The 27745-nt window shown below is 43.1% G+C and overlaps 1 protein-coding gene across 3 annotated transcripts; it reads right to left on the bottom strand.

The window, feature by feature from the left end:
- Window positions 1-610: 610 nt before the first annotated feature.
- TPMT (thiopurine S-methyltransferase) lies at window positions 611-27689 on the bottom strand. Of its 3 annotated transcripts, XM_078446605.2 has the most exons (9): window positions 27587-27689; window positions 22817-23000; window positions 21492-21584; window positions 16858-16990; window positions 12386-12438; window positions 11480-11554; window positions 5024-5109; window positions 2656-2700; window positions 611-2036 (listed from the first exon to the last, which is right to left on the bottom strand). In XM_078446605.2, exons 2-9 carry the CDS (start codon window positions 22954-22956, stop codon window positions 1924-1926), a joined length of 738 nt encoding a protein of 245 aa, XP_078302731.2. In that variant the 5' UTR covers window positions 22957-23000; window positions 27587-27689; the 3' UTR covers window positions 611-1923. The 3 variants fall into 3 exon arrangements, with proteins under 3 accessions (XP_078302731.2, XP_078302732.2, XP_078302733.2); XM_078446606.2 differs by lacking the exons at window positions 611-2036; window positions 2656-2700 and adding an exon at window positions 4634-4799; XM_078446607.2 differs by lacking the exons at window positions 611-2036; window positions 2656-2700; window positions 5024-5109 and adding an exon at window positions 10107-11365.
- Window positions 27690-27745: the final 56 nt, after the last annotated feature.

Here is a 27745-nt window from a genome sequence, read left to right as displayed (position 1 = left end):
CCTTGATTCATTCCACCAGCCACAGGGGTGGAGTCAGGCAGGCATGGCCTCTGGAAGCCCACACTCGGGACTGGGGCAGGTCTCAGAGAAGCAAGGACCACTGTGAGCCAGCAGACTCCAAATCAATAGCCTGATAAGTACTAGAATCAGACCAGTGCCCGAGAGCATCTAGGGTAGCAGTTCCTACATGGAGCAAAACATGTGGGGAGGTCAATTCTGAAGTCCAAGTAAGTTTTCAGTGTTCTGCCTATGACGTATTTCAGGGGAGAGTATCTACAGATTTCATCAATACTGAAGGGGTTTATAAACTTCTGCATTAACACCCTTTAATCCTGCATATACACACGTACTGTCACACACAGAATCACACAATCTACTTTTTATAATATACACTATCCTATTAGCATGAGCTGACCACTCCAAATCATTTAGGTATTAGGTTGTATGGTCAGGGAGGAAAGTCTGACTTAACAAAGTGCGGTTGCATATGAAAAACTGAGAGGCTTTGAATCATAATGAACAGCCAGGAATCCAGCCCTAAAATACACTGTGTTCATAAGAGTTATCATTTAAATAAGATTAAATTAAGAGAAACAAAAAACTGCCAAACTCGGAGAAAAATCTTCTTAACTTTATTTTCACAGTTTGAGAAAAATGTTCTTTTCCATGTAAGTTGGCTTATTTAATAAATTTTAAAATATGCTTAATTTTTTTTTATTAAAAAAGTTTTTTTTTTTAACGTTTATTTATTTTTGAGACAGAGACAGAGCATGAATGGGGGAGGGTCAGAGAGAGGGAGACACAGAATCTGAAACAGGCTCCAGGCTCTGAGCGGTCAGCACAGAGCCCGACACGGGGCTCGAACTCACGGACCGCGAGATCATGACCTGAGCCAAAGTCGGACGCTTAACCGACTGAGCCACCCAGACGCCCCAAAATATGCTTAATTTTTTTTTAATGTTTATTTATTTTTGACAGAGAGAGAGAGCACGAGTTGGGGAGGGGCAAAGAGAGAGCGAGACACAGAATCTGAAGGAGGCTCCAGGCTCCTAGCTGTCAACACAGAGCCTGACGCAGGGCTCGAACCCACAGACTACGAGATCACGACCTGAGCCAAGTCGGACATTCAACCGACAGCCACCCAGGCGCCCCATAAACTATGCTTCTTGATTCTGTTATATATATAAAATTGTAGAAGGAGAAAAAAAATGTGAAAAGGGCTGCTAGGATTGAGGATAATATGAGGGCTTCCAGTAAAGCTACATTTCATATAATTTCTTGGGCCACTATCTTTTACCTTGAACCCTATTAAAGTGTTACATGGCCTCAATGGTTCTAAATTTTCATAAAGAGGGTCAATTTTTAGAAAACTCTGGAAACAATTCAATTGCTCTAAAATAATCTATATATCCTTATTCTATTTAAGCTAACATGCATTGCATTTATTTTATTTAAAAATTACTTGTTATTTTTAATTTTACGTTTATAGAATTATTTTTTAATTTTAATTAATTAATTTTTTAAAAGATTTTATTTTTAAGAAATCTCCACGCCCAACATCGGGCTCAAATTTACAACCCCAAGATCAAGAGTCGTGTGCTCCACTGACTGAGCAGCAGGTACCCCTTTAAAACTTTTAATTTTTAAAATTATATAAGACATGCCGATTGTAAAAAATTCTTGTAATTTCTAAGCAAAACAGGTATATTCTTTCACCATCTCATCACACTCTCCTGTATAGCTACTTTACCAGCTTATTTATACGATTTTTTTCTATAAAGTTATACATATTTCTGAGCAAAGCTCTGTTATGTGATTTGTGAACAACTTTTTCTCAAGAGCCATCCAGTATATTTTCGTGCCTTAGCATAACTATCAATTGCCCAAAAACATGTTGATATTACTTGTTTTTACTGGTCTCATTTACTTTTCCGTAAGTAGATACAACTTTTCAACAATGTAGTCAATTCCCCAACTTTTATGTCGTTCTTCAAAAACATCAACCTTCTCAAGGCAATGAATGTTGCATGTTGAACCTGAAACAAGAAAGGGGAATGAGTTTCTAAGTTGATGAAGAATGGGATAGGGAATCTTCTAAAAACACATCAAATGATTTAAAAGAAGTACTGAAGACGTTTCTTTGCCTTTGAATGACAATGGGGAAATGCTAAGAGCAAACTCTGGACTCTGAATCACCATCACTACTTACAACTCCTAAGACCTAAATTAAACATACCATCTCTCGGAAAGAATTCAATGCCTTTAACATAACACGCCGCTTAGCTAAAAAGGCATATCAAAGAGATCTGTCCCTTTTCTAGGATAAAATAGTGTTCAATAAAATGGTTTGACTTTGATTTTATACAGTTCTAGACACTAATTTGGGGCGCCTGGGTGGCTCAGTGGGTTAAGCGTCTGACTCTTAATTTTGGCTCAGGTCGTGATCACACAGTTGTGAGATGGAGCCCCACATCGGGCTCTGTGCTGACGAGCCAGAGCCTGCTTGGGATTCTCTCTTTGCCTGTCGCTCTCTGCCCCTCCCTCTGCTCGCATGCTCTCACAAAATAAATAAATAAAGAAATATTAAAAAAATTGCTAGACACTAATAGTTACCAGGTCAAAACAGATATTGATTTTATTTAAAATATAACTTACCAAACAAGTTTTTAATTTCAGCATCTGGAACATAAAACGGTGGGCCTAGGTGAAAGAGAAACATGGTGAAGAATAATTTCCATAGATCTAATTCTAAAGAGAAATTCTCAGGGCCCGCTTCTCAGTCTGTTTCCAGTGACCTGGGTACACTTATTCTATACACAACGTAATTTCCCTTACATATTAACACCCAGTGCTCATCACTACAAGTGTACTCCTTACTCCCTATCACCAATTAAACCCATTCCCCCACCCACCCCCCATCCAACAACCCTCAGTTTGTTCTCTATAGTTAAGAGTCTGTTTCCTGGCTTGCCTCTCTCTTTTTTTTGCCCCATATGTTTATCTGTTTTGTTTCTTAAATTCATATATAAGTGAAATCATATGGTATTTATCTTTCTCTTACTGACTTATTTCACTTAGCATAATACTCTCTGGCTCCATCCATGTTGATGCAAATGGCAAGATTTCATTCTTTTTCGCAGCTGATTAATATTCCATGTGTGTGTGCGTATTCCACATCTTCTTTATCCATTCATTAGTCAATGAACATTTGGGCTATTTCTGTAATTTGGCTGTTGTTGATAATGCTGCTAGAAACAACACCGTGCACGTATCCCTTCGAATCTGTATTTTTGTATCCTTTGGGTAAATACCTAGTTGTGCAATTGCTGGATTACAGGGCTATTTTTAGTTTTTTAAGGAACTTCCATACTCTTTTCCAGAGTGGCTGCACCACTCTCATCAACAGTGCAAGAGGGTTCCCCTTTCTCTGCATCCTCGCTGACACCAGTTGTTTCTTTTTATTAATTTTAGCCATTTCTGACAGGTGTGAGGTGATATCGCATCATGGTTTTGACTTGTATTTCTCTGATGAAGAGTGATGTTGAGCACCTTTTCATGTGTCTGTTGGCCATCTGGATGTCTTTGGCAAAGTGTCTATTCATGTCTTCTGCCCATTTCTTAATTGGATTATACGTATTTTGGGTGTTAAGTTGTATCAGTTCTTTATATATTTTGTATACTAACGTTTTATCCAGTAGGTCATTTGCAAATATTTTCTCCCATTCCATAAGCCGCCTTTTGGTTTTGTTGATTGTTTCCTTCTCTGTGGTCCAGTTTCATTCTTTTGCATCCTGTCGTCCAGTTTTCGGGACTTGGGAACTTTTAAATCAGAATGAAGCTGAGGAACAAATTCCTTAGTGTTTCCTTCATCTTCTGAGTATTGATTTTCCTTGACTCCAACACTCACTCACACTGTACACATCCCTTCCACTTTGCTGCAGGCCATTTACTTTTAAGGAAATTGAGCTGCTGCCCCTTTCTGGGGTGTTGTGAGTCCCACCCTCAGATAGAGCCTGTGGTGTTCTGTGCCCAGAGGCCTGGCCTTAAGCCTCCTATTCAGGAATGGAATTTAAATCAGATTAGTAGCGCTGAGGTCTGTCTCCAATAATTTCTATTTCTATCTGATTGTTCCAGACTTAATTATGGACCCTAGGTCTCATTTTTTATATTATTATTATTTTTTTACATTTATTTATTTTTGAGAGACAGAGCACAAGTGGGGGAAGGGCAGAGAGAGAATGAGACGCAGAATCCGAAGCAGGTTCCAAGCTCTGAGCTGTCAGCACAGAGGCCGATGCGGGGCTCGAGCTCACAAACCATGAGATCATGACCTGAGCCAAAGTCGGATGCTTAACTGACTGAGCCACCCAGGTGCCCCCCAGGTCTCATTTTTTAAATGAGGTTTTAAGATCTGATTTACTCAAATAGAAAAAAATACTAGCATATGTAAATATTTATAAAACGTCACACTTAAAACATCACTTTTCTAAGTTTAAAACAAAGATTGTTATTCAAGAATGCAATAAATTATAAAATTTTAGAAATTAAAAAATATAGTTTAGAGATTTTTCTGCACACCTCCGACCCCCCCTCCCCCCCCCCCCCCCCCCCCAGTATCCTCATCCTGCCCATCTTCCTGTGAGGATGTGTCTGGGCCCCAACCCATCCCTACCACCAGGGATGACCCACATATGCTCTACCCAAAGCAGGGCAACCAATCTCTCTTCCTTCTACTCCAGAGCTCATGAGATTTCTTTTACATTAGGGCCATCCGTTCCTCCTCTCCTCTACAGTCTGAGCTGTGAATGGCAAACAAAATGGAATATGAGCGAGAAAACTTGTGGGAAGTGGAAAAAAACATTTACTGTTTCCATTAGCCCAAAGCAGACTTTTCTTCATGTATAAAAGGCAGTATTCTTCCTGTGATCTAAATCAGGAGCATATAATGCTATCCATGTCATAGAATTAAATCAGGAAAAGAGGCAACATCTTTGAAAAAAAGAAAAACAACAAAAAACTTTACCTGGATGTTTAGTGGGATCATAAGAAAGAACAGCCAAGAGGTAGCGAAACCCTTTCCTCGTTAGGGACAGCATTATATCTGTATAGCTAAAAAGAACACAGCAGAGTAAGGTGTTACATTTCTCTTGTTTTTTTTTCAAGTTTATTTATTTATTTTGAGAGAGAGAGAGAGAGAGAATGAATCAGCAGGCAAGAGGCAGAGAGAGAGAGAGGGAGAGAGAATCCCAAGCAGGCTCTGAACTGTCAGCACAGAGCCCAATGTGGGGCTCGATCCCATGAACCACGAGATCATGACCTGAGCCAAAATCCAGAGTCAGACACTCAAGTGACTGAGCCACATTTCTCTACAAAGGCAAAGCCTGCAGGGGGGTGAGAGGCAGGGAGGGAAATCAGGTTCACTTTCACCTACATTACTGAGTTAAATTCTTGTAAGGACTATCTGCAGTCGATTCGCATTCTAAATGTCAGAAACCGGGTCTGCAAATTACGTCACCCACCTAAGCTGGGAAACAGTGAAGCTAGGAATCAAAAGGAGGCCGGCTTCCAGGGCTCACCCGATCAGAAGATGTCACATAGAAGTGAGCAGAGGCTCTTTCTGGCCTGATGGGGTACTCGGAGGCCTGTCGATTTGGAACACATACTACGGAAGCGCTGTCAGCTCTGGGGCAGGGCCTCCCAGACCAGCTGGGTATCAGTCACCTGAGCACTTGCTGAAAAAAAGGCTGCTTGCACTCCATCCTTGGAGCCTGATCCGGTAGGGGTGGGGCTAGTGGGGGCCGGGAAGGCTGTAGTTTAACAATATTCCAGGTGACTGGGTCCTCTCCAGGGGCATAATATGTAAGACTGTGTACAAGACAAGACAATCCCTTTCCTCTACTGAGTGGGAGAGGGACAAGACTCACAAAGAGGCAAAAATTCAAGGGAGGGTGAAATCAGAGCCCTGCAGGTACAGCATGAATGATGGGTGCTATGGGCACAGTCCTTGCCATACGTGTCCCGCCCGGCGAGCAGGGGATGCCACTACCCAGCCACGTCTGGTCGGTTCAGAAAGGGGGCCTGACTCGGACGGGCCCCATCGGCAGAGTGACCGCAGTACAGCATGCTGAGTTGGGGCATCACGTGACTGCACTGGGGACCGGAATCGAGACACCCACAAAGGAGGTGCTGGTTAGCTGTCGTCATTGTACAGAAAGCTGGAGCTTTGGGGGGCTGTGCTGCGGTGCTGGTGCTGGGGCTTGTGGGAAGTCAGACATGTGGGAGCAGAAATGGAGGAAGCAGAGGAAGCTGAGGTCAGGTTAGGAGCACAGAGGAGAGGGGCACAGGGAGGTAGAGACACTGTGAGGGACAGGCAGACAGAGACAGACAGACTGTGCAGCTCTAAGAGAGGCCCCCTGACTCTTGGTACAGCGGTTTCTACTGGGCTTGGATATACTGTAATCCCTGTGCACAGTTCTGGGAGTATCTGGGGAGGGGATCAGCATGGGGATTAGGAGCATGCACTTTGCCAGGTGTGTGAGCATGAAGCCCAGTTCCTGCACTTAGTGGCTAGGAAAGCTTGACAAGCTCTCAATCTCCCTATGCCTCAGTTTTGTCCTCAGTAAAATGGGGATAAGACTAGTAACTGACTCAGGGTTTTCCGAGTAGTCAGTGAGTTTATACACATGAAATGCTTGCAACATTGCCTGGGGTGTGGTAAGCACCCAGGTTAGCTTCCGTTATTCTCTTTAGTAGACTCCCCCAGTTAGGGTGGGCTTGAGTGGGTCGTATGTCCTTGTAAGGAAAGCATGGGACCAAAGCAAACTTTTTTCTTTTAAAATTTTTTAAGGTTTTTATTTATTTTTGAGACAGAGAGAGAGAGAGAGAGAAAGAGAGAGAGAGAGAAAGCGAGCAGGGCAGAGAGAGGGAGACACAGAATCCGAAGCAGGCTCCAGGCTCCTAGCTGTCAGCACAGAGCCCGACGTGGGGCTCAAACTCACAAACTGAGATCATGACCTGAGCCCAAGTCGGACACTTAACTGAGCCACCCATGTGCCCCACTAACAGATCTTTACTTAACTTTCTGATTCTTGGTCTTAAGAAGGAAGAATTAACTTGTCATCCCCAAGAAGGGGATCAGTCAGACTGGTTTGGCAGGGTTTCTTAGGACTGACATACTTCATTCCTTTTGGAATGTGGACTTTCTCAGCCACTTTCAAGAAATTCAGAAAAATGACAGAGAGGTACACCCCGCTGATTCATGTTAGGCAGGAGACCTGGGAGCAGCCAACATCTCAGGACTTGCCTGTATGCGGTCAAAGCAGAAAGATGCCCAGTTTAATGACAAGAATGAGATAAGGTATTAACATGTTAAGTACAAGGACCAAGATAAAGAAAAAGATCTTTCTATTGGCTGAAAGTAAGTTGTTATTCTGGTAAGAGAGGCCAGCATGTTCTCAGGTGTACTTGGAGCTGTGATCTCTCTCTCTCTCTCTCTCTCTCTCTCACACACACACACACACACACACACACACACACACACACACACACACGGCTGGGCTCGGAGGAAAGACAGCAGGGGAATCAGGGAACCCAAGCTAGGACTGGATTCCCTACTCAAGACTTCTAGATGGGGATCTCACTACTCTTTATTAACCATGAAATAACAGTCCAGAGGCCACTTAGATGGTCTTTAAAAAAAATTTTTTTTAACGTTTTTTATTTATTTTTGAGACAGAGAGAGACAGAGCATGAACGGGGGAGGGACAGAGAGAGAGGGAGACACAGAATCGGAAGCAGGCTTCAGGCTCTGAGCCATCAGCCCAGAGCCCGATGCGGGGCTCGAACTCACGGACCGCGAGATCGTGACCTGAGCCGAAGTCGGATGCCCAACCGACTGAGCCACCCAGGCGCCCCAAGATGGTCTTTATATCTAGCTCAGAGGAGGTGATAGTGGCTGGTAGGAAACAGTGTATTTTCTTTGCTCTGCATCTAGTTTGCTTTCATTTGTTTATTTTACAAGTATTTATTAAGCTCTGACTATGTGCTAAATATATACTCTGCCAGCCTGTGGGAAAATAACACAATGTGCATCATCTGTGTCCTCATAGTGAGCTCTGTGACTCCCAGTTTGCTCCCCACTGCCTTATGGATCTTAACCGCACAAACCAAAGCCCCGAGAAGGGGAACCTCAGAGACGATGAACCTCCTCAGGGCATAGGAAACACATACAAAGGCAGATGCTTAGCAGAATCAGGGTCAGTATACATATGTGGTGTATTATAAACAAAGAGGCTTCATGTGGTACTTTAAGTTGATAAAGCACACTAATGTCCCACAAGAAATGCAATGCAAACACTGGAATGTGATGCAGATGTTTGAGAAAAAGAACAGAGCTAGGAATATAAAAACGGTGAGGGCAAATACCATGTATGATTTTTTCCGTGATTTCCCCATATATATTTAGAACACAGTAGGAACTCTGCGCTTTTGTTGAATAACTGAATGACAGTAAAAGAATTGATGTGCTCAGTAAAGACCAAGGGTAAGAGATAGGCAGCCACAAGCAAATGCTAACGATGGTCCCTTAGGGAATTACAACTTTTAGGTACATGAGGAAGGGGAAGGTTCCAGAAAAGAGGTGAAGGAGAAGGAGTGGCAAAGAAAGAGAGAGGGGAACAGAAGTGAGAATTATCGCCTAATGGGGTGCCTGGGTGGCTCAATTGGCTCAGGCCATGATTTCGCAGTGCGTGAGTTCAAGCCCTGCATCGGGCTTTGTGCTGATAGCTCAGAGCCTCAAGCCTGCTTCAGATTCTGTGTTTCCCTCTCTCTCTGCCCCTCCCTGAGTCATGCTCTGTCTCTGTAAATAAACATTATCACTGAAGGAAAATATATATTAAGAAAATGTGGGGGGCGCCTGGGTGGCGCAGTCGGTTAAGCGTCCGACTTCAGCCAGGTCACGATCTCGCGGTCCGTGAGTTCGAGCCCCGCGTCAGGCTCTGGGCTGATGGCCCGGAGCCTGGAGCCTGTTTCCGATTCTGTGTCTCCCTCTCTCTCTGCCCCTCCCCCGTTCATGCTGTGTCTCTCTCTGTCCCAAAAATAAATAAAAAACGTTGAAAAAAAAAAAAAAAAAAATAAAAGTCTAAAAGAAAATGTGGCATGGTGGGGGGGCTGGCTGGCTCAGTCAGTGGAGCATGTGACTCTTGATCTCGAGATTGTGAGTTTGAACCCCATGATGGGTGTAGAGATTACTTGAAAATAAAATCTTTGCAGTTACGCGGATGGAACTGGAGGGTATTATGCTAAGTGAAATTAGTCAGAGAAAGACAAATATCATATGACCTCACTCATATGAGGACTTTAAGAGACAAAACAGGGACGCCTGGGTGGCTTGGTCGGTTAAGCGTCCGACTTCGGCTCAGGTCATGATCTCACGGTCTGTGAGTTCGAGCCCCGCGTCGGGCTCTGTGCTGACAGCTCAGAGCCTGGAGCCTGTTTCAGATTCTGTGTCTCCCTCTCTCTCTGCCCCTCCCCTGTTCATGCTCTGTCTCTCTCTGTCTCAAAAATACATAAACATTAAAAAAAAAAAAGTTAAAAAAAAAAAAGGGACAAAACAGAGGCACATAAGGGAAGGGAAGCAAAAATAATATAAAAACAGGGAGGGGGAAAAAACCTCACAGGCTCTTAACTATGGAGAACAAACAGAGGATTACTGGAGGAGGTGTGTGTGTGGGGGGGGGGTGGGCTAAATGGGTAAGGGGCACTAAGGAATCTACTCCTGAAATCATTGTTGCACAATATGCTAACTAATTTGGATGTAAATTTAAAAAAAATTAATAAAAAAATAATTAAAAAAAAAAAAGAAAATGTGGCATGGTCTACTTAAAGGAGATTAGGTTTGGGGCGCCTGGGTGGCTCAGTCGGTTAAGCGTCTGACTTCGGCTCAGGTCATGATCTCGCGGTCCGTGAGTTCAAGCCCCGCGTCGGGCTCTGTGCTGACCACTCAGAGCCTGGAGCCTGTTTCAGATTCTGTGTCTCCCTCTCTCTGACCCTCCCCCATTCATGCTCTGTCTCTGTCTCAAAAATAAATAAACGTTAAAAAAAATTTTTTTAAATAAATTATTTTATTTCACTGATGTGCATGGAATCCTAGTCTGCCTCTAGGGGCACCTGGGGGGCTCAGTCGGTTGGGTGTTCGACTCTTGATTTCAGCTAGGGTTGTGATCTCATGGCTCCTGGAATCCAGCCCTGGCACGGGGCTTCCTGTTGACAGAGCCTGCTTGGGATTCTCTCTCTCCTTCTCTCTCTGCCCCTCCTCTGTTTATGCTCTGTCTCTCTCAAAACAAATAAACTTAAAAAAAAAAAAAAAGAGTCTGCCTCTACAGGACTAAATAATTCAACATTTATATGCTATCTCCAAGTAAGCATGTGAATGATATTTGAATTGGAAAGTACATAGGAGAGGCCATTACATAGTGTGCTTTCTCATATTTTATTTTCTAATAAGACGAGGTGCGATAAGAATGGGCAATAACAAAATCTCTGACATAATAGCAGCTAATATTTAGCAGTTATGGAGAGCAGACAGGCACTTCCCACATATGTCTTTCCTTTTAACCCCCACAAGCACCCTTGCAGATAGAATAACGTAGGGATCACGAGCGTGGGCTTTGACCAAACTCCCTCGGTCAGAATTTCAATTCTGTTGTGTTTTAGCTGCCTAACTTTGCCCAAGCAACTTAATCTCTTTGTTTGTTTTTTTAATTTTTTGTAATGTTTATTTTTTCCATTTTTGAGAGAGAGAGAGAGAGAGGGAGAGAGAGAGAGCGAGCAAGCGAGCATGAGTGGGGGAGGGGCAGAGAGAGGGAGACACAGAATCCGAAGCAGGCTCCGGGCTCTGAGCTGTCAGCACAGAGCCTGATGCGGGGTTTGAACCCACAAACTGTGAGATCATGACCTGAGCTGAAGTCGGTTGCTTCACCGACGGAGCCACCCAGGCACCCCAAGCAAGTTAATCTCTTTGACCATAATCTCATCTGTAAAATGGGAACAATGGTAGCATATACCCCACAGGGTTGTTTGGTAGATTCCAAGTGTTGATAGAACGTTTCCAGCAATGGCTGGCGCAGCAAGTGCCAGACAGCGGCCACCTGGTGATGTCAGTGGAGGCGGACGGGGTGGTGTCAGCAGGTGAGCTGCTCTTGTGCAGAGTAAACTGAAACCTGGTGAAGGTGAATCCTTTGATCAAGGCAACACAGCTCAGAAGGGACGGTGCCACAAGCCTTGCCCCAGGCCTGCAGGGCCAAATCCTACCCTTTCACACAAAGGGGGTTTTGGACGTAGGTCTTCTGATGCCGGACACAGTAAGCTATTTCAAAATAGTAAAAGTCTAATTTTCTGGAGCTCAGAAAAAGTACAGCGTATTAAATTAAGAAGGCCAAAAAGGAAACGCCAACATAATTAAAGAAACCAAATTACTAACCATTTACGATCGCCTGGGTTAACAGCAACTAATGCTCCTCTATCCCAGATCCTGTCGAATTTGCCAATGTTCACTCTGTCAGGAAGAAAAAGAAAGAATACAACAGCTTAAATAAGAAAAATCAAGTCTTGAACAAGATGAACAGCGCCCCCCGTGGTGCATGCTGGTACTTCGCCGGCTGTTAAGGATCTCCTGTCTGCTTTTTCAGAGCCTCCAGGGACGTGTTGATGCGGGTATGGGGAGCTCCTTCCAGTCGTAGGGGCCGGTGGCAGGAGCCTCCCCCTTCCACTCTGACCTGGGAGCACGAAGGAGGCCCCGAGAACTATGTGTGACAACAAATATCCGGGACTTTCCGGAGATGGGATGTCACCACCTTCTGCACTTCGAAATTCCTTTCTGTTACAGACCAGGTGTGAAGCGGAGACATTGTCTTGCTCTCCCTTCCTTTTCCCCTACCTGCCTAGAGTTGTAAGACTGTTTTCCATGTTCTGGAAGCTATCCAGGGACAAAGATGATCTAGTGTGCAGACACGTAGGCTGTAGCAAAAAGAACGGCAGAGCACAGATTCAAATCAATGCTACTGCAAGTAAACGGGAGGAATACAAAGACCTTCCCCCACCCAGTGCTGCCTGGCAAGCACTCAAGTTACTAAAGGTGCAGAGGTGCTGGGGCGCCTGGGTGGCTCCGTGGGTTGAGCGTCTGACTTTGGCTCAGGTCATGATCTCACGGTCCGTGAGTTCGAGCCCCGCGTCGGGCTCTGTGCTGACAGCTCAGAGCCTGGAGCCTGCTTCGGATTCTGTGTCTCTCTCTCTCTCTGACCCTCCCCCGTTCATGTTCTCTCAAATGTAAATAAACATTAAAAAGGAAATTTAGAAAAAAAAGTGCAGAGGTGGTATTCGGTCCTACCTGGGAAGATCAAAAAGGTTGCAACAGTACAGTGAAATGTTCCCTGAAGAACTCTGTAATGAAAGTCAAGGAAAAAAAAATCGGTTTAGTTAGGAGATAACTGAATGGTGAAGGAAGACAAGAGGGGCAAAGTAAAAGTGGTAGGGAGAGAATATGTAGTTAAACATGAATGTGGGGAGCCTGGGTGGCTCAGTCAGTTGGATGTCTGTCTGCCTTTGGCTTGGGTCATGATCTCACGGTTCATGAGTGTAAGCCCTATATCAGGCTCACTGCTGTCAGTATAGAGCCTGCTTCAGATCCGCTGTCCCCTTCTCTCTCTCTGCCCCTCCCCTACTCTCCTTCTCCCCCTTTCCCTCTGTCCCCTCCCCCAAAAGTAAATAAACATTAAAAAAAAAAAACCATGAAGAATGTGGGGCTCCTGGGTGGCTCCGTGAGTTAAGCATCCAACTCTTGATTTCGGCTCAGGTCATGATCTCAGGGTTTGTGGGATTGAGCCCCTCATTGGGCTCTGCACTTATAGCGCAAAGCCTGCTTGGGACTCTCTCCCCCCCACCTTTCCCCTGCTTGTGCTCAAGCTCTCTCTCTCTCTCAATAAATAAATAAACATTAAAAAAATGAACATGAGGGGTGCCTGGGTGGCTCAGTTGGTTAAGTGACTCTCTCTCTCTCTCTCAATAAATAAATAAACATTAAAAAAATGAACATGAGGGGTGCCTGGGTGGCTCAGTTGGTTAAGTGACTGACTCAGGTCATGATCTCATAGCTCGTGAGTTCGAGCCCTGTGTTGGGCTCTGTGCCAACAGCTCAGAGCCTGGAACCTGCTTTGGATTCTGTGTCTCCCTCTCTCTCTGCCTCTCCCCCACTCACACTCTGTGTCTCTCTCTCTGTCTCTCTCTCTCTCAGAAATAAACATTAAAAAATAATAAACATGAAGAATGGAATTGAACTGCAAATAATTTTTTTAATGGTGCTCTCATTAAAAAATGGTGCTCTCATGGTGCTTTTGTTTTTTTTTTTTTAAAGACCTATATGGGTTCTTTTGGATCAACTCTAAGAGAAAAATCAGAGAGAAGTTAACCCTGAAGAATTAGTTAGCTATTATACTTTTCAGAACTTGTTCAATCTAAACAGTATTTACTTTAGCAGACCCCTGATATTTTGACACTGTTAAAGATAAGTAAACAGGCCAACCGACTACCAGGCAGGCAGATAGAGAAAGGCCAGATTTAAAAAAAATTTTTGTAATGTTTATTTATTTTTGAGGGGGAGAGAGGGAGAGACAGAGTATGAGCAGGGGAGGGGCAGAGAGAGAGAGAGAGAGAGAGAGAGAGGGAGACACAGAATCCGAAGCAGGCTCCAGGCTCCGAGCTGTCAGCACAGAGCCCGACGTGGGGCTCGAACTCGCGGACTGTGAGATCACGACCTGAGCCGAAGTTGGACGCTTCACCGACTGAGCCACCCAGGTGCCCAGGTCAGGTATTTTTTTTTTTTTTTAATTTATTTTTTAATATATGAAATTTACTGTCAAATTGGTTTCCATACAACACCCAGTGCTCATCCCAAAAGGTGCCCTTCTCAATAGGTCAGGTATTTTTAACATCATTTCATGCAAAGTGCAGTTGTGTGGACTGACCTCGCCTTCCTCGCCCTTCACCCTCACCCCCACCCCCCCAGGCTTCTCACATCCCTGGACAGCGGAGTCCACGGCATGTTACTCCCCCCTGGGCCACACCCCCAGCCCGCTCCCCTGTAATGTGAGCAGAGACATCCAGACACCGTTTCAGAGGCTGCCTCTCATTGGCCTTTCCCCGGGGCTTCAGGCAGCTCCCTGTTGTGTCTTCTGGGTTCTCACGTTCTCAGGCACACGACCAGAACAGTACAGGCCATCCTGTATTCAGTGTTTAGACCCGCGCGGCTCTGCTCCACCAGCCTGTCCTCACTGCGGTCAGAGGCTGTGCCAAATTCACACCCGCTCTCTAGAACCCGGGATAGTTCTGTCCACAAGGTGCTCAGGCAATGAGCTGATGAATGAAAGAGAGAAAAACCAGGGGTCCACAGGCAACTGTCGGATTTTATTCTGAAATGACGCACCAACGGAGGCTTACAAATAGACAAGGGTCTCTAAAGACCAGTCTGGAAGCACCGTGGGGGGCAACCCAGAGGGGTGGGCGTGTCAGCAGGGAGGACAGCCAGTGAGTCTCAACTTTGGGAAGCTTTGAATAGTACTGATCCCCAGCCCCACCCTTAAGAGTTTCGGATTTAACTGAGCTGGGCTGAACCCTCAGATGGGGAATTTTGAAAGATCCACAGACCTTTGCAAATGTGCCCCCGGGGCTGAGAACCACTGCCTGCTCCAAGACTAGTCTCTGAACTGAGTAAACCCTGGGATTCTTAGCTGACTTGAGAATGGGGGTGGGGGGCAGGGAGTGGGGAGGAAGCTGTAAAATGAAGTACTATCAAGCCTCCTACTAACCCACAATTAGTTTCAGTATTTAGAAAAGAGAGTACTTTGTGAGAGACTGAATGTAACAGTGGACAATGGCCAGACCATGTAGGACTAGAGAACTTGGACCCGTGACTTCTGTGGCCGCTAGCCTGGGAAACCAAAGCACAGCCTTGGCTGCGACGATGTGTCATTGGGTTCTAGGGGTGCCTGGGTGGCTTAGTCCGTTAAGTGTCTGACTCTTGATTTTGGCTCAGGTCGTGATCTCAGGGTCGTGGGATGGAGCCCTGTGTCAGGCTCTGTGCTGAAAGCATGGAGCCTGCTCGGGATTCTGTGTGTCTCTCTTTTTCTCCCTCAGCCCTTCCTTGCTTACATGCTTTCTCTCTCTCTAAAAAAAGTAAAACAGGGGTGCCTGGATGCCTCAGTTGCTTAAGCGTCCAACTTCAGCTCAGGTCATGATCTTATGGTCCGTGGGTTCAAGCTCCACATCGGGCTCTGTACTGACAGCTCAGAGCCTGGAGCCTGCTTCAGATTCTGTGTCTCCCTCTCTCTCTGCCCCTCCCCACTTGCACTCTCTCTCTCTCTCTCAAGAATAAACATTAAAAAATTAAAAAAACAAAAAACCAAAAAACAGCCTCACTCATTCCCATTCGGGTGGTCTTTTATTCCCACATTATTATCCCAAGCAGACAAAGCTGTCTACCTGGCTCACTGTGGTCAGAGGACGAAGACCACTCCCAAATCTGTCATTTCCAGCCCAAACGTCGCCCGGAGACATAGAGCCATTTGCCAGCTACACCTTCACCATCGCGCAGGCCTCTTAAACTCACTTTTTTAAAAAAAGTAATCTCTAACAACCCGGAGATTAAGAGTCGAATGTTCTACCAACTGAGCCAGGCAGGGGCCCCAAACTCACCATCCTGAGAGGAAAACTCATTTGCTCTGCCCTTTGAGCTTGTTTCTCGTTTATTCTCTGCCATCCATTCCAGTCATCTGGTCTGAAAGGGCAAACTCAGCTCCCCCCTGATTCCCACTCAGTTAATCTTAAATCCTGCCAGTGTAACATCCTAAACACTGCTTTGAGCCGCCTGTTCCTCTATACGCCCTGTGGCTTTCCCGGCACCAGCCTTCAGGAGCTCTTCCCTGGACCTCCGCACGCGGCCTCCCAGCTGGTCTCTCTGCCGGGAGGCCGCTTCCCTGACGCCACAAGGGTGGTTCGTCTCAAAAGGAAATCTGGCCGCATCAGGCTCCAACTTAAAACCCTTCCTGCACAGGATGAAGGACCAGCTTCACGGGGCATCTGAGAATGTGTACTAGACTGCCTGACCGTCACCACGCTTCAGCGAGCCCTGCGAGGCTGGGTTAGGGGACTCTCCTATCTATTCCCTTTATACCCTGTGTCGTTACACTTAGCTCTGTGTGTGACAAACAGCTTCCTCTGTGTTTCTCTTGTCAGCTAACAGATTCTTTAGGGCAGGGACTATGTTTTGATCTCTTCAATGTCCTTTGCAGGGAGTGGCACAAGAAATTCTCAGGAATGCCTGTTTATAAATAAAACTAACAAACCCAAATCAAAATCATGATTATAGATAGGCTTTGACATCAGCTATTAAAAAAAAAATTTTTTTGTGTGTGTTTGTTTTCTTGAAAGAGAGAAACAGAGCACAAGCGGGGAGGGGCAGAGAGAGAGGGAGACACAGAATCCAAAGCAGGCTCCAGGCTCTGAGCTGTCAGCACAGAGCCTGATGTGGGGCTCAAACTCACAAACTGTGAGGTCACGACCTGAGCCAAAGTTGGTCACTTAACCAACTGAGCCACCCAGGCACCCCAACATCAGCTCTTTAATACATTTGTGCACATCTAGCTATCACCTTTCAAGCCCTAGTTCTTTAAACGCTATAGTGTCCTGGTGAATCTGATAAAGTGGGGTCACGTGACATCTGTACAGTAACTTAACTTTCTCTAAGAAAAACCTTTTCCTGGGGGTGGGGCGGTACGGAAATACTTATTTACCAAAAACAAAATATACCTTGAATACTTTGGCTCCAGGAATTTCCATGATGGGCTCTTCTGAGTAAGAAAGATTCTGCTCTGTAAAAAATTCCCGAATCCCAAGCTCACTGATTTCCACACCCACTACACAGTGTCCTCGGTCCACAAACCTGCATGAAATCATGTTATTCACACTTAAAATTTTTATTTCGGATACATTACTAAATAAAAGAGCATACGCCAATAAACATTCAGTTCCCTTAATTTTAAGGGATTAGCATAAACTCAGGTTCACAGGGTTTCACAGAACTTGTAGGGAAGTGCATCTATGTATTCTCAAGCTTAGTGGTACCTGGAATTCTGAATAATTGATTTATATGACCTTAGGAAAAAATTAAAAATTTGAAAACCTATACCTTAAAACATTGGTCTGTTACAAATGGATCTGATTAGAAGAGTTTCTTGTTTAAAAGCATTCTGTGGATTAGAAATGCTTTTTAATTTCTCTAAATTAGCCCTGTCCATTAAAACTTTCTGTGATGACAGAGGGGTCTGTACCTGTATTGTCCAATTCACTGGCCACTAAGCACATTGGCTCCTGGGCATTGGAGATGTGGCTAGTGTGATTTAAATTCAAATCGTCACACGTGGCTAGGAGCCATGGTACTGGGCACAGGGCTCTGTGACGTTAGCGTCCATTTCTATAATCTTACAATTTCCATTTACTTACCATCAACACTATCCAGAAACGTATCGAATTGCCATATACAAATAACTAGTGTTTTCCTTCTAAGTTGTGTAATTACAGAATTCACAGCTGTGGGATCTTGACTCCGGGGGAAACAGCCCTAGTAGCACAAATATCTAGGCACAGTACTGATTCATGTCAAATTAAACAAACACATACAGTCAGTTCTGCTATAATGCAACATAGGCATCCCTAAAAATCACTGTGCAATGCAAAATTATGCGATAAAAATCGAAAGGCTTATGGGGAAAGTGCGGGTTGGGGCACAAATAAAAAAAATTTGTCACAGTGGAACATTATTCAGCCATTTGGCACGGAGCCTGCTTGGGATTCTCTCTCTGCCCTTCCCCTGCTCATGCTGTCTCTGCCTCTCTTAAAAATAAATAAATAAACTTAAAAAAAAAAAAAAGAAATCTTGCCATTTGTGACTACATGAATGGACCTTAAGGGCATTGTGTTAAATGAATTAAGTTTAACAGAGAAAAACAAATACAGTATGGCCTCACTTATATGTAGAATCTAAAAAAAAAAGAAAGAAAAAAAGGCTCATAGATTCAGGGAACAGACAGGTGGTTGCCAGAGGCAGGGGCAGAATGTAGTCAAAATGAGTGAAAGGGTCAAAATTCCCAGTTAGAAAATAAGTAAGCCATGGGGATGTAATGATAGCATGTTATACAGTATTTTAGTTAATGCCATACTGAATATTTGAAAGTTGCTGAAAGAGTGGATCTTAAAAGTCCTCATCACAAGAAAAAAAAATTCTCCCACTATGTATGGTGAGAGATGTTAACTACACTTATTGTGGAGATCATTTTGCAATATATACGAATATCAAATCATTATACACCTAAAACTAATGCCATGTTATATGTCAATCAGACCTTAATTTTTTTTTTTTTTGAAAAGCTGTTACACATTTGCCATAACTTAACTCTGTGACTCCGGATTTTCTCAAAAATATACAGTGAAAATTTAGAAACAAACTGCATAAATAATACATAAGAAAAAAAACAATTCTCGTCAGTGCCACACTATTAAAAAGACAAACAGAGGGTGCCTGGCCATCTCAGTCAGTAGAGCATGTGACTCTTGACCTTGGGGTTGTGAGTTTGAGCCCCACGTTGGGTGTAGAGATCTCCTAAAAAATAAATAACATCTTACCAAGAAAGAGAGAAAAAGAAGAAAGACAGGAACCTGATAGAAATGGTGGCACAGTTTTACGCCTGTTATATGGTTACAAAATATATAAATACTAGCGTGTGGCAATGTGACATGGAGAAAGACCTGAAGCTTACTCATAGAAGTGAATGTTGGAAGGGAGGCAACTTGTAAGTTATTGTGCACTGATAGAATGGGGGTGACCGGAAAGTTCTAACGACAGCTGTGGATAGGAGTGGCTCACAGCACACAGGTGAACTGAGGTGTCCGGGAACTGTGTGGGGTGTGTGCATGGGTGTGTTTTGTCCCTTCACACCCAGCTGCCTGTAGTTTTCTGCTCTTCCTTCATGTTTCTTGTAGATGACATTACACGTAAGTGAAGGTGAAATTCACGTCACGCTCAAATCGTCCCGATTTATCAGTGGAGTTAGAGTGAAAACAGCATTTTCGAAACGAGGTACAGCAGAATGGATTGTACCTATCGTCCACACAAGACTACCACTTTCAATGAGGTCAGAGCGTGAACTGTTTTACAGCTCTAAAATAAACATATGAATAACTGGTCTTTCATATTTCCTCCTAAATTCATAAGTTAATATACAGGGAATATTTTATTTTATTATTTGTTTATATATTAAACAATTGGAAAAAAAAAAGTTTTTTTACTTTTATTAAGTAGGTTCCATGCCCAATGTGGGGCTTGGACTCACTACCCTGAGATCAAGAGGTGCATGCTCTACTAACTGAGCCAGAGAATTCCCAGGGGTCTCCAGGGAATTTTTTTTTTTTTTAATTCTTCCTACAAAGTTATCCAAACTGGCTGTGAAGATTTTTATTTATATTTGACATATGGAAAACAAAATATAGCCTATTATAGACTGGCATAGGCTGGATTATATTGGAATATACCATCCTTAAAAAAACCTAAGAAAATGTCTTAAACATTTTATTTTAACACTTTTGGGCCTCGCCTCATAGTTATCTATTCACATCTGGTATCTGTACAGACCCTAATACACAAATTAGATACATAAATGAAAAATCTTCTAATATAATAACTTACTTGCAATTCTAACAGCTTAGTTGTGGTATTTTTTTTAATGTTTATTTATTTATTTTGGGGGGGGTGTGTGCTAACATGAGTGAGGGGAGGGGCAGAGAGAGAAGAGGACGGAATCCCAAGCAGGCTCCGCGTGGTCAGTGCAGAGCCCCACATGGGGCTTGAACTCACAGACCGTGAGATCATGACCTGAGCCAAGATCAAGAGTCAGATGCTTAACCAACTGAGCCGCCCAGGCACCCCAGTTCTGGTATTTTTGTTACACATGACTTTGGATCCAAATATCTGACAATCACATTTAATTGTCTATTTACTCATTCCATTTCCTAATCTTGTCTCAAAACCTCTGCTAGTGCTAGATGGTTAGTACTTAACCACGGGGCAATAAGACCGTCTGTTTCTAGAGTTAATGCTTTTCTTGTAAGGAGTTTCCAAAGCAACTCTTCTGGTTTAGTGAGTTGGTTGGGGATATGTCTAGTAATACAGTTTAAATATTCTCAATGTCATGGCCACACTAGAATCTTAAGCCATGTCAGCCATGTCACAGGTGCTCAGCTACTACAAGTTGAGCCTGTGGGTGTGCTGGCTGCAAGAACGCCACATCTGTACTTGAAAATCAGCTCCAAACGCATTCATGTTTTGTGGGTCAGCCACCTACATTTTTATAGGAAATGGAGCATCTTTAAGTCACTAAATTTTTCATTTACTAATCTTTTTAATACTTTAAAATTTTCTTTCCTGCCTAATGATCAAAATTCTCAACATTCAAGGTTGTAAATTAAAAAAAAATTTTTTTTAATGTTTATTTATTTTTGAGAGAGAGAGAGAGCAGAGTGTAAGCAGGGGAGGGGCAGAGAGAGAGGGAGACATAGAATCCGAAGTAGGCTCCAGGCTCTGAGCTGTCAGCGCAGAACCCGACCTGGGGCTCGAACCCACAAACCGTCAGACCGTGACCTGAGCTGAAGTCAGACACTCAACCGACTGAGCCACCCAGGCACCCCTCAAGGTAATAAATTAATGGTACTTCTTAGCAGGTCTGTGCATGATTACCGCAACTGAGTCATATATAGAAGACGATTGCCAGGTTTGTGATTTTAGGATAATCTACAGTAATAGTGGCTTGCTAATTAAAGTGAGTTCTCTCCACAGAGAATTACTTACAAGAAATACTTTCCTCATCAACAGTTTTGTAACAGATTCTTGAAAACAATTGCCTATGTGCTTGTAGTGGGAGGGGAGAGCTGAGTTGAACCGTGGGCTACATGTTGCATTGCCCAAGAGATGTAATTTGTTTTGAATTTTTCTGACCACCTCTAATCAAACTATCTAAAATTAACTCAGCCAAATTCCTAAACCACCTACAAAAATGAAACTGCACAAAGATGTCGCAGACCTAAGAGAAAAGGCTAGCCGCCTGCACGCCTTGAGACCCCACCACTGGTTCCAAATTATAATTATATTTATAGGATTATAAATAAATGATAATTTTTCTTAGAAACCCAATAAAGAAAGGCCACACCTCTGTTTCTGCTGTGTCTTACAGAGAATATTATCTCTACGAACCCAGCAGTAATAATCCACCAAAAATAAAGGATCCCTGTATATTTCCTGAGAGTGGAGCTTTTAAACCTGTATCTTTTAAAATATTCACCTAAAGTATTTGTCATCAAGTCAAGAAAGTGTGTTAATGCTCATCTGCTCTTACCATTTCATCTCAACTGCTTTTCCACAAAGAGGAAAAAATACTCTCAGAACATTCTCGCCTTTAAGGAAAGTATCCAAATGCTTCTTTAATAATCTGGGGAGAAAAAAAAAGATTTGTTTTCTTTAGCCTAATGCACAGAGGAAAGGATTACAATCACATGATGCTAAGTACTTTTCATGCACCATCTCACTTAATATTCCCTACAACTTTACAAAATAGGTAACATTCATTGTTACACTCTCCAGTTTACATAAGAAGAAAAAGAAGGTTAAATAACTTGTTTAGTCAACAGCTAGTAAGTCATCTGACATCTGACTTAACCCTGGAACTTTCCTCATTTGTAATTAAAAGTTATTTTTCTTGGTTGATAGGTTTTAAAAATTCTTTATTAATTCCCCAATGTATGCGTGTGTGTGTGTGTGTGTGTGTGTGTGTGTGTGTGTGTGTGAGAGAGTGAGAGTGAGTGAGTGAGAGAGAGAGAGAGAGAGAGAGAGAGAGATGGGGAGCCGCTGGACCCACTGAATTTTTCAACATTCATTTTATGAGAAGCTATCTAAATGTGTACTCACGTCTTAGACTCTGGAAAGTTTGATTCTGTAGTTAATTCCCTCTGTAGAGATGTGGCTCTTCTAAGGCCACCCACATGACAAAGATAACCCATATAATGGCTCTGGGAAGATGCCCCAACTACCACTCAGTGTACAAATACAGTGATAGTGATGATGATGATGATGTCGTCATCCCCTGGGAAGTCAGAGTAGCTGCCTAGAACAAGTCTGACCACTTTACTTAGCACTGGCCCATGATACATTGCTACTGCTTCAAAGCTTACCACTACTAACACATTGCTCAGCATCCTATTTCATGTATTAATTTTTCTCAGCTTCTTTTCCTACATACAGGAAGAAAAAGTATTATATAGATAACACTTTACATTTGAACACACGCTATTGGAAAGCAAAGTCAGAACATTGCCACCTTTCAGTATAAAGAGATACACGCGTTAATGTGGGCATCTGCCATATATATAAATGTGTATGACCAATATGCAGATGCTACAGGGGCTTAAAAAAAGATATATTTCATAAATCTCAGATGCCTTCAATTGTAAGACACCATTATCTATACCCCCTGGGAAGAGCTAACATTGCTGATAAACCTAAGACATGCCAGAGATGCGCTGTATTTCAGAGACGATAAAAGGTGAAAAACTAAAAACGTACACTTTATAATCAGTCATATATTGTGTACCTATATTATTATTTCTATTTCCAAACTCAGTTTCTGATGGAGCATTTCTCTGTTATATACCAAACATTTCTTACTGATGTCCTTGTTCTTGATGAAATCCAATTTTGCCGTCCACCCACTTTTCTCGCCATTCTTCCAGAGTTAGTACTCGGTTTTTCTGTACCTCGGTATCGGGGTACTCTTTAACATCAATTAAAGTGCTTGCATCATCCATAGTTTCTTGCACACCTTTGCCTTACAAACAGATGCCTTAAATGCCTGCAAGGAAAATATTCACAATGTTGTCATTTAAGGGCATCGCAATTCTATCGATAAATGAAATAAAAACCCATTATCCTTATTCTCTGTCTGTCTCTGCACCTCCCCTACTCACAAGCACATGGCAGTGTTCTCTCTCTCAAAATAAACTTAAAAAAAGAAAACCTATTATCGTTAGCAATATGGCTTTTAAAAATATTTCAACATCCAAGGAAAAGCCATCCAAAAGATTACTTCTCAGTGAGCCTAATTGTAGAAGCATACCTCATATTGCTTATTAGGAAGGATCTTTAAATAAACTGAATCACATCTTTAAAAAAATGCTTATTTATTTTTGAGAGAGAGGGAGAGAGAGCATGCATGCAACCACACGCATGCAGGGGAGGGACAGAGGTAGAGAGAGAGAGAATCCCAAGTAGGCTCTGTACTGTCAGCATAGAGCCAGATGCAGGGCTCAAACCCATGAAACATGAGATCATGACCTAAGCCCAAACTGGGAGCTGGATTCTTAATCGACTAAGCTACCCAGATGCCCCAATAGACATGGCCTATTTTTGATCAAACATTTGGAGTGAACATTATTATGACTAAATACTATTCACAGCTGAACCACATAGTATTCTATGATTACTTTTCTGTACAACTTTTTATTTTCTAGTTAATAGCTGTCTTCCTTTTTCATTTATATAAAATCCCTATGTACCTGTTACTAGTTCAACTCTAAGCTCTACCAATTGTCCCAATCTCCTATCAGTACACTCTCAATCTCTTATCAGATATTCTACCAATAGCATCATCTTGGAGGGGACTCTCTGGGAGCCTTCTGGCCTGAATGTTCCCTGTTCCCACTGCATAGCTAGCATTCTGGGATCACTCTTGTTCATCACCCTGAAGATCTCCTTCTCTTTTAATGATTCCCTTTCTTTTATCCTTTCTTTTCCTCTTTTTTTGGTTATTCACCCAAAAGGGTGAAGCACAACTTTCAACAGCTTTCTAAGAAAGGGTGCACAGGAGAAAAGGTTTTTGTGATTCTGCATGTACGACATGTCTTCATACTATTCCAGATCCTTGATGTATATAGTTTTGCTGGGTATAGAATTCTTGGTTAGAAATCTTTTCCTCTCACAATTTTGAAAAAAGTAGTTCCATTGTCTTCTAGCTTCCAGGGGTATTGCTTAAGTTCAAAGACATTCTGATCCTGATATTTTCCAGAAGGTCAATGTTTTGCTCTCTCTCAAGGCTCTTCTTTGACCCTAGTTTTTCCGATTTCATAATTCTGTGCCTTCTTTTGAATCTGCTTTCAACAATTTGGTTGAGTTTTTCAATCTGGAAATGTCATATCCCTCAATGCTGGAAACATTCTTGAATTATTCAGATAATAATTTATGTCCCTCTTTTGATTCTCTTTCTCTTTCTCAGACCTCTTTTATTTGGCTGTAGAGCCTCCTGACCTAGTATTGTAAATTTCTAGTATTTTTGTTCCCATTTTCCAGCTGTTCATCTTTTTGCTCTATTTTCTGAGAGACTGCCTTAATTTTTATCCTTCTACCTTTCTATTTAGTTTTTAAACAAAATTTTTTATTTGGTTTTTCTTTCCTGCTATCAAGTCTTTAATTTTCAAGAGCTCATTTTTTGTTTCTGATGTTCTTTTTATATTACTTTGTTATTTCATATATAGAATAGATGTAATATTTTCTCTTATTTATCTGCATAGTCTGCTGCTTATGAGTCACTTTTTCTGTTTTTTTGTCTTCTGTCTTTCCAACTAGTGACTTTCCTTAAATGCCTAGCAATTCTTTTTATCTGCTCATATTTAAGAGCAGTACCAAAAAGCTGATTAGATGTTTAAGTATGTGGGTGGGTTCACTGACTGTAAGCTGCACCTTAAGGATGATGTGAGTGGATTTCATTTGGAAACCTAGATGTCACTATCTTTGTCTTTTTTTGACTGGGCAGACTTTCCATAGATGGATCTGTCAGTCCCTGTGATAAGGATCAAGTTCTTGGAAGCCATGGTTCTATACTCACATAAGAAAAGGACAGAAGTGAGAGGGCCCCAGCATTCAGTTTGCGTGTGTTCAATTAATCTCCATTCTCAATATGGCACTCAAATCCCCAACTGTGTATTTGTATCTCCCTAGTGCAGAGACTCCTTACCTTCTGCAGGGAATAAACTCCCCAAGTCTGCTGGTGTGGCAAGAGACAGACACCTTGTTGCAGGGAGTTGGTAAAGGGATCTGGAGATTTAGTCTTTTCTGAACCAGAATTTCAAGTAATGCTCCTAGTTTCAACCACACTCTCCCACGTCCCAGAGGAACCTGGTGTTGCTAATTCCTGAGCATTTGGGGGATTCTATAATTCGAATGGGGTTGCTTATTGGCTTTCCCCAACACTGGTTTATAGCTTAGCTTTCTTGAGGGGTGCATGGCTGGCTCAGCTGGTAGAACATGTGACTCTTGATCTTAGGGTCATGAGATCAAGGGTTATGAGTTCAAGCCCCATGTTGGGCATGGAGCTTACTTTAAAAAAAAAAAAAAAAAGAATTTAGCTTTCCTCAGTCTGCAAAATCCTTTACCACTTGTCCATCTGCAGTTTTATGGTTTTTGTCTCACCTGTCCTCCCTACCCTATTGCTGTTTTGGTGGGGTTTTAGGAAGGCGCAAAATTAGATATGTGGGTTTGATATCCCATCTCTATTCCATAAGTTGGTGTTTTCAAATAATTTTTCTTGCAGTTTCTTTTTTGCACGGGAAAAGGCACACAATGGAACTGGGGGAAAAAAAAGACACTTGAATATAACTGCAAGTCCCTCTGAACATGAGGAAAATGCCTGTCCTTTCAATGTGAACGTTGTTATACTAAGGACAATGTAACACCAATAATTCTAACATTCTAACATAATTATTTGAATCATTAGTGAAACTATTTTAGTTTGGAGTATACTCACATGCTACTATTGGCGGGTTTAATTTAATGATTTATCAATGAGAATAGTAAACATTACATAAGAGCAGGTGTTTCTGGAAAAGTTCCCTTTACTGCAAAGTTTGGTTCTAGTGTGCTTAGGATTTAAGGAGAAGGCACCTCCCTTGCAACTGGGAACATAAATTCACTTCTCAGCCAATATTTGTTAACAAATGCTTTTGCAAGGTCCTGCTGATGTCAGGAGGTGACTTTCAGTTTTCTGAGAGGTCGGGGGAAGTATCTGATTACATTGGGTACAGAAAAGCAAAAAAGAGGAGCAGTGTTGCCATCTACATTTTCAGCAAGAAACTCTGGAACCTCAGCTTGAGCTCTCATAAAGCAGTTCTCTATTTAAAACAAAAAGGAAACAGAATTTTATCATAAAACCAGGGCAATCTGGAATTGTACACTTCTATTCCTTTCACACAAACTTGAAACAAAAGTTAACATCATGTATATAACTTAACCACCTCTTAGCTGTTCTATGAGCATCTCAGTGGATACTTGCCCACGTGCTTTTTTAGAGAAATAAAACGTTTCTTTTTATAACAAGATAAAAGTGTGAATTATAGGGTTGCCTGGGTGACTCAGTCAGTTAAGCATCCAGAGTCTTGATTTTGGGTCAGAGCATGAACGGGGGAGGGTCAGAGAGAGAGGGAGACCCAGAATCTGAAACAGGCTCCAGGCTCCGAGTGGTCAGCACAGAGCCTGAGCGGGGCTCGAACTCATGGACCGCAAGATCATGACCTGAGCCGAAGTCGGCTGCTCAACCAACTGAGCCGCCCAGGCGCCCCTCAAAAATTTTTTTTAAGAAAAGTGCAAATTATAACAGTCAGGAAAGGCAAAATTCACAATTACTCCTACCCATACACAGAAACAGATGTGCTAGTTTGGCCCCCAAGTCCTCCGTGGGTGGACTCTCAAGTCTGGTTTCCTCTCTCACCTCTTCAAAAAAAAATCTTTCCACTTTCGATTTATTTTTATTATTTTTACAGAGAGAGCTCGCATATGAGCAGGGGAGAGGGGGCAGAGGCGGAGAGAATCTTAAGCAGGCTCCAGGCTCCTGACCCGGATGCCAGGTTTCATCTCACAACCCTGGGATCATGACCTGAGCGTTAATCAAAAGTGGGCCACTCAACCCCCCTGAACCACACGGGCGCCCCCTAGATTTATTTTTAAATGTTGCTAAGTTGAAGAATAACTTCTCTAAGGTGCAAAATTTTAAGAGTATGGCTCTTAAAACATGCATACAACGGTATAACAGCCTTGGAGCAAGACAAAATCTTTACGGCACCCCAGTTCCCACCCCCCTACCCCTACCCTCACCCCTGCCCTCGCCCCCAGAGCATCACTGACCATTAAACGAGTATTTCCCTTTTCTTAAAAACTACTAATAGAGGACGATGCTTTAGGGGCACTTTAAATCCTGGACTCAGAAAGGTTATTCACGGCGCGACCTCGTTATTCCCAGATCCCACTCTGCTTCCTGATCCCGTTTCAGGGCGTACATTGCTGGGCTGCCCACGGTCGTCAGGATGCCCCATTCCGGAATCCGACCACAGGCTCGCACCCAGCAAGGCTAGCCATTTCTCCCGCACCCTCTCCGCGCGCAACACAGCCTACCTCGCGCGCAGCTCGCAGCCGGGACCCCGCAGCTGGCTCCCGCGCCGCCTCGTGCCCGAAGGGCCGGGACTGCGCGCCCCGCCCCCGGGCCCGCCCCCTCCCCGGAGTCCAGACCCCGCCCCCCGCCCCAGGCGCCCCGGCTTGCGCAGCGGCGGAAAT

This window comes from Panthera onca, chromosome B2 (assembly GCF_046562875.1).
Source record: "Panthera onca isolate mPanOnc1 chromosome B2, mPanOnc1 haplotype 2, whole genome shotgun sequence".
Lineage (NCBI taxonomy): Eukaryota > Metazoa > Chordata > Mammalia > Carnivora > Felidae > Panthera > Panthera onca.
The sequence above is the reverse complement of the archived record's forward strand: the minus strand, read 5'-3'. Positions and strand labels throughout refer to the sequence as shown.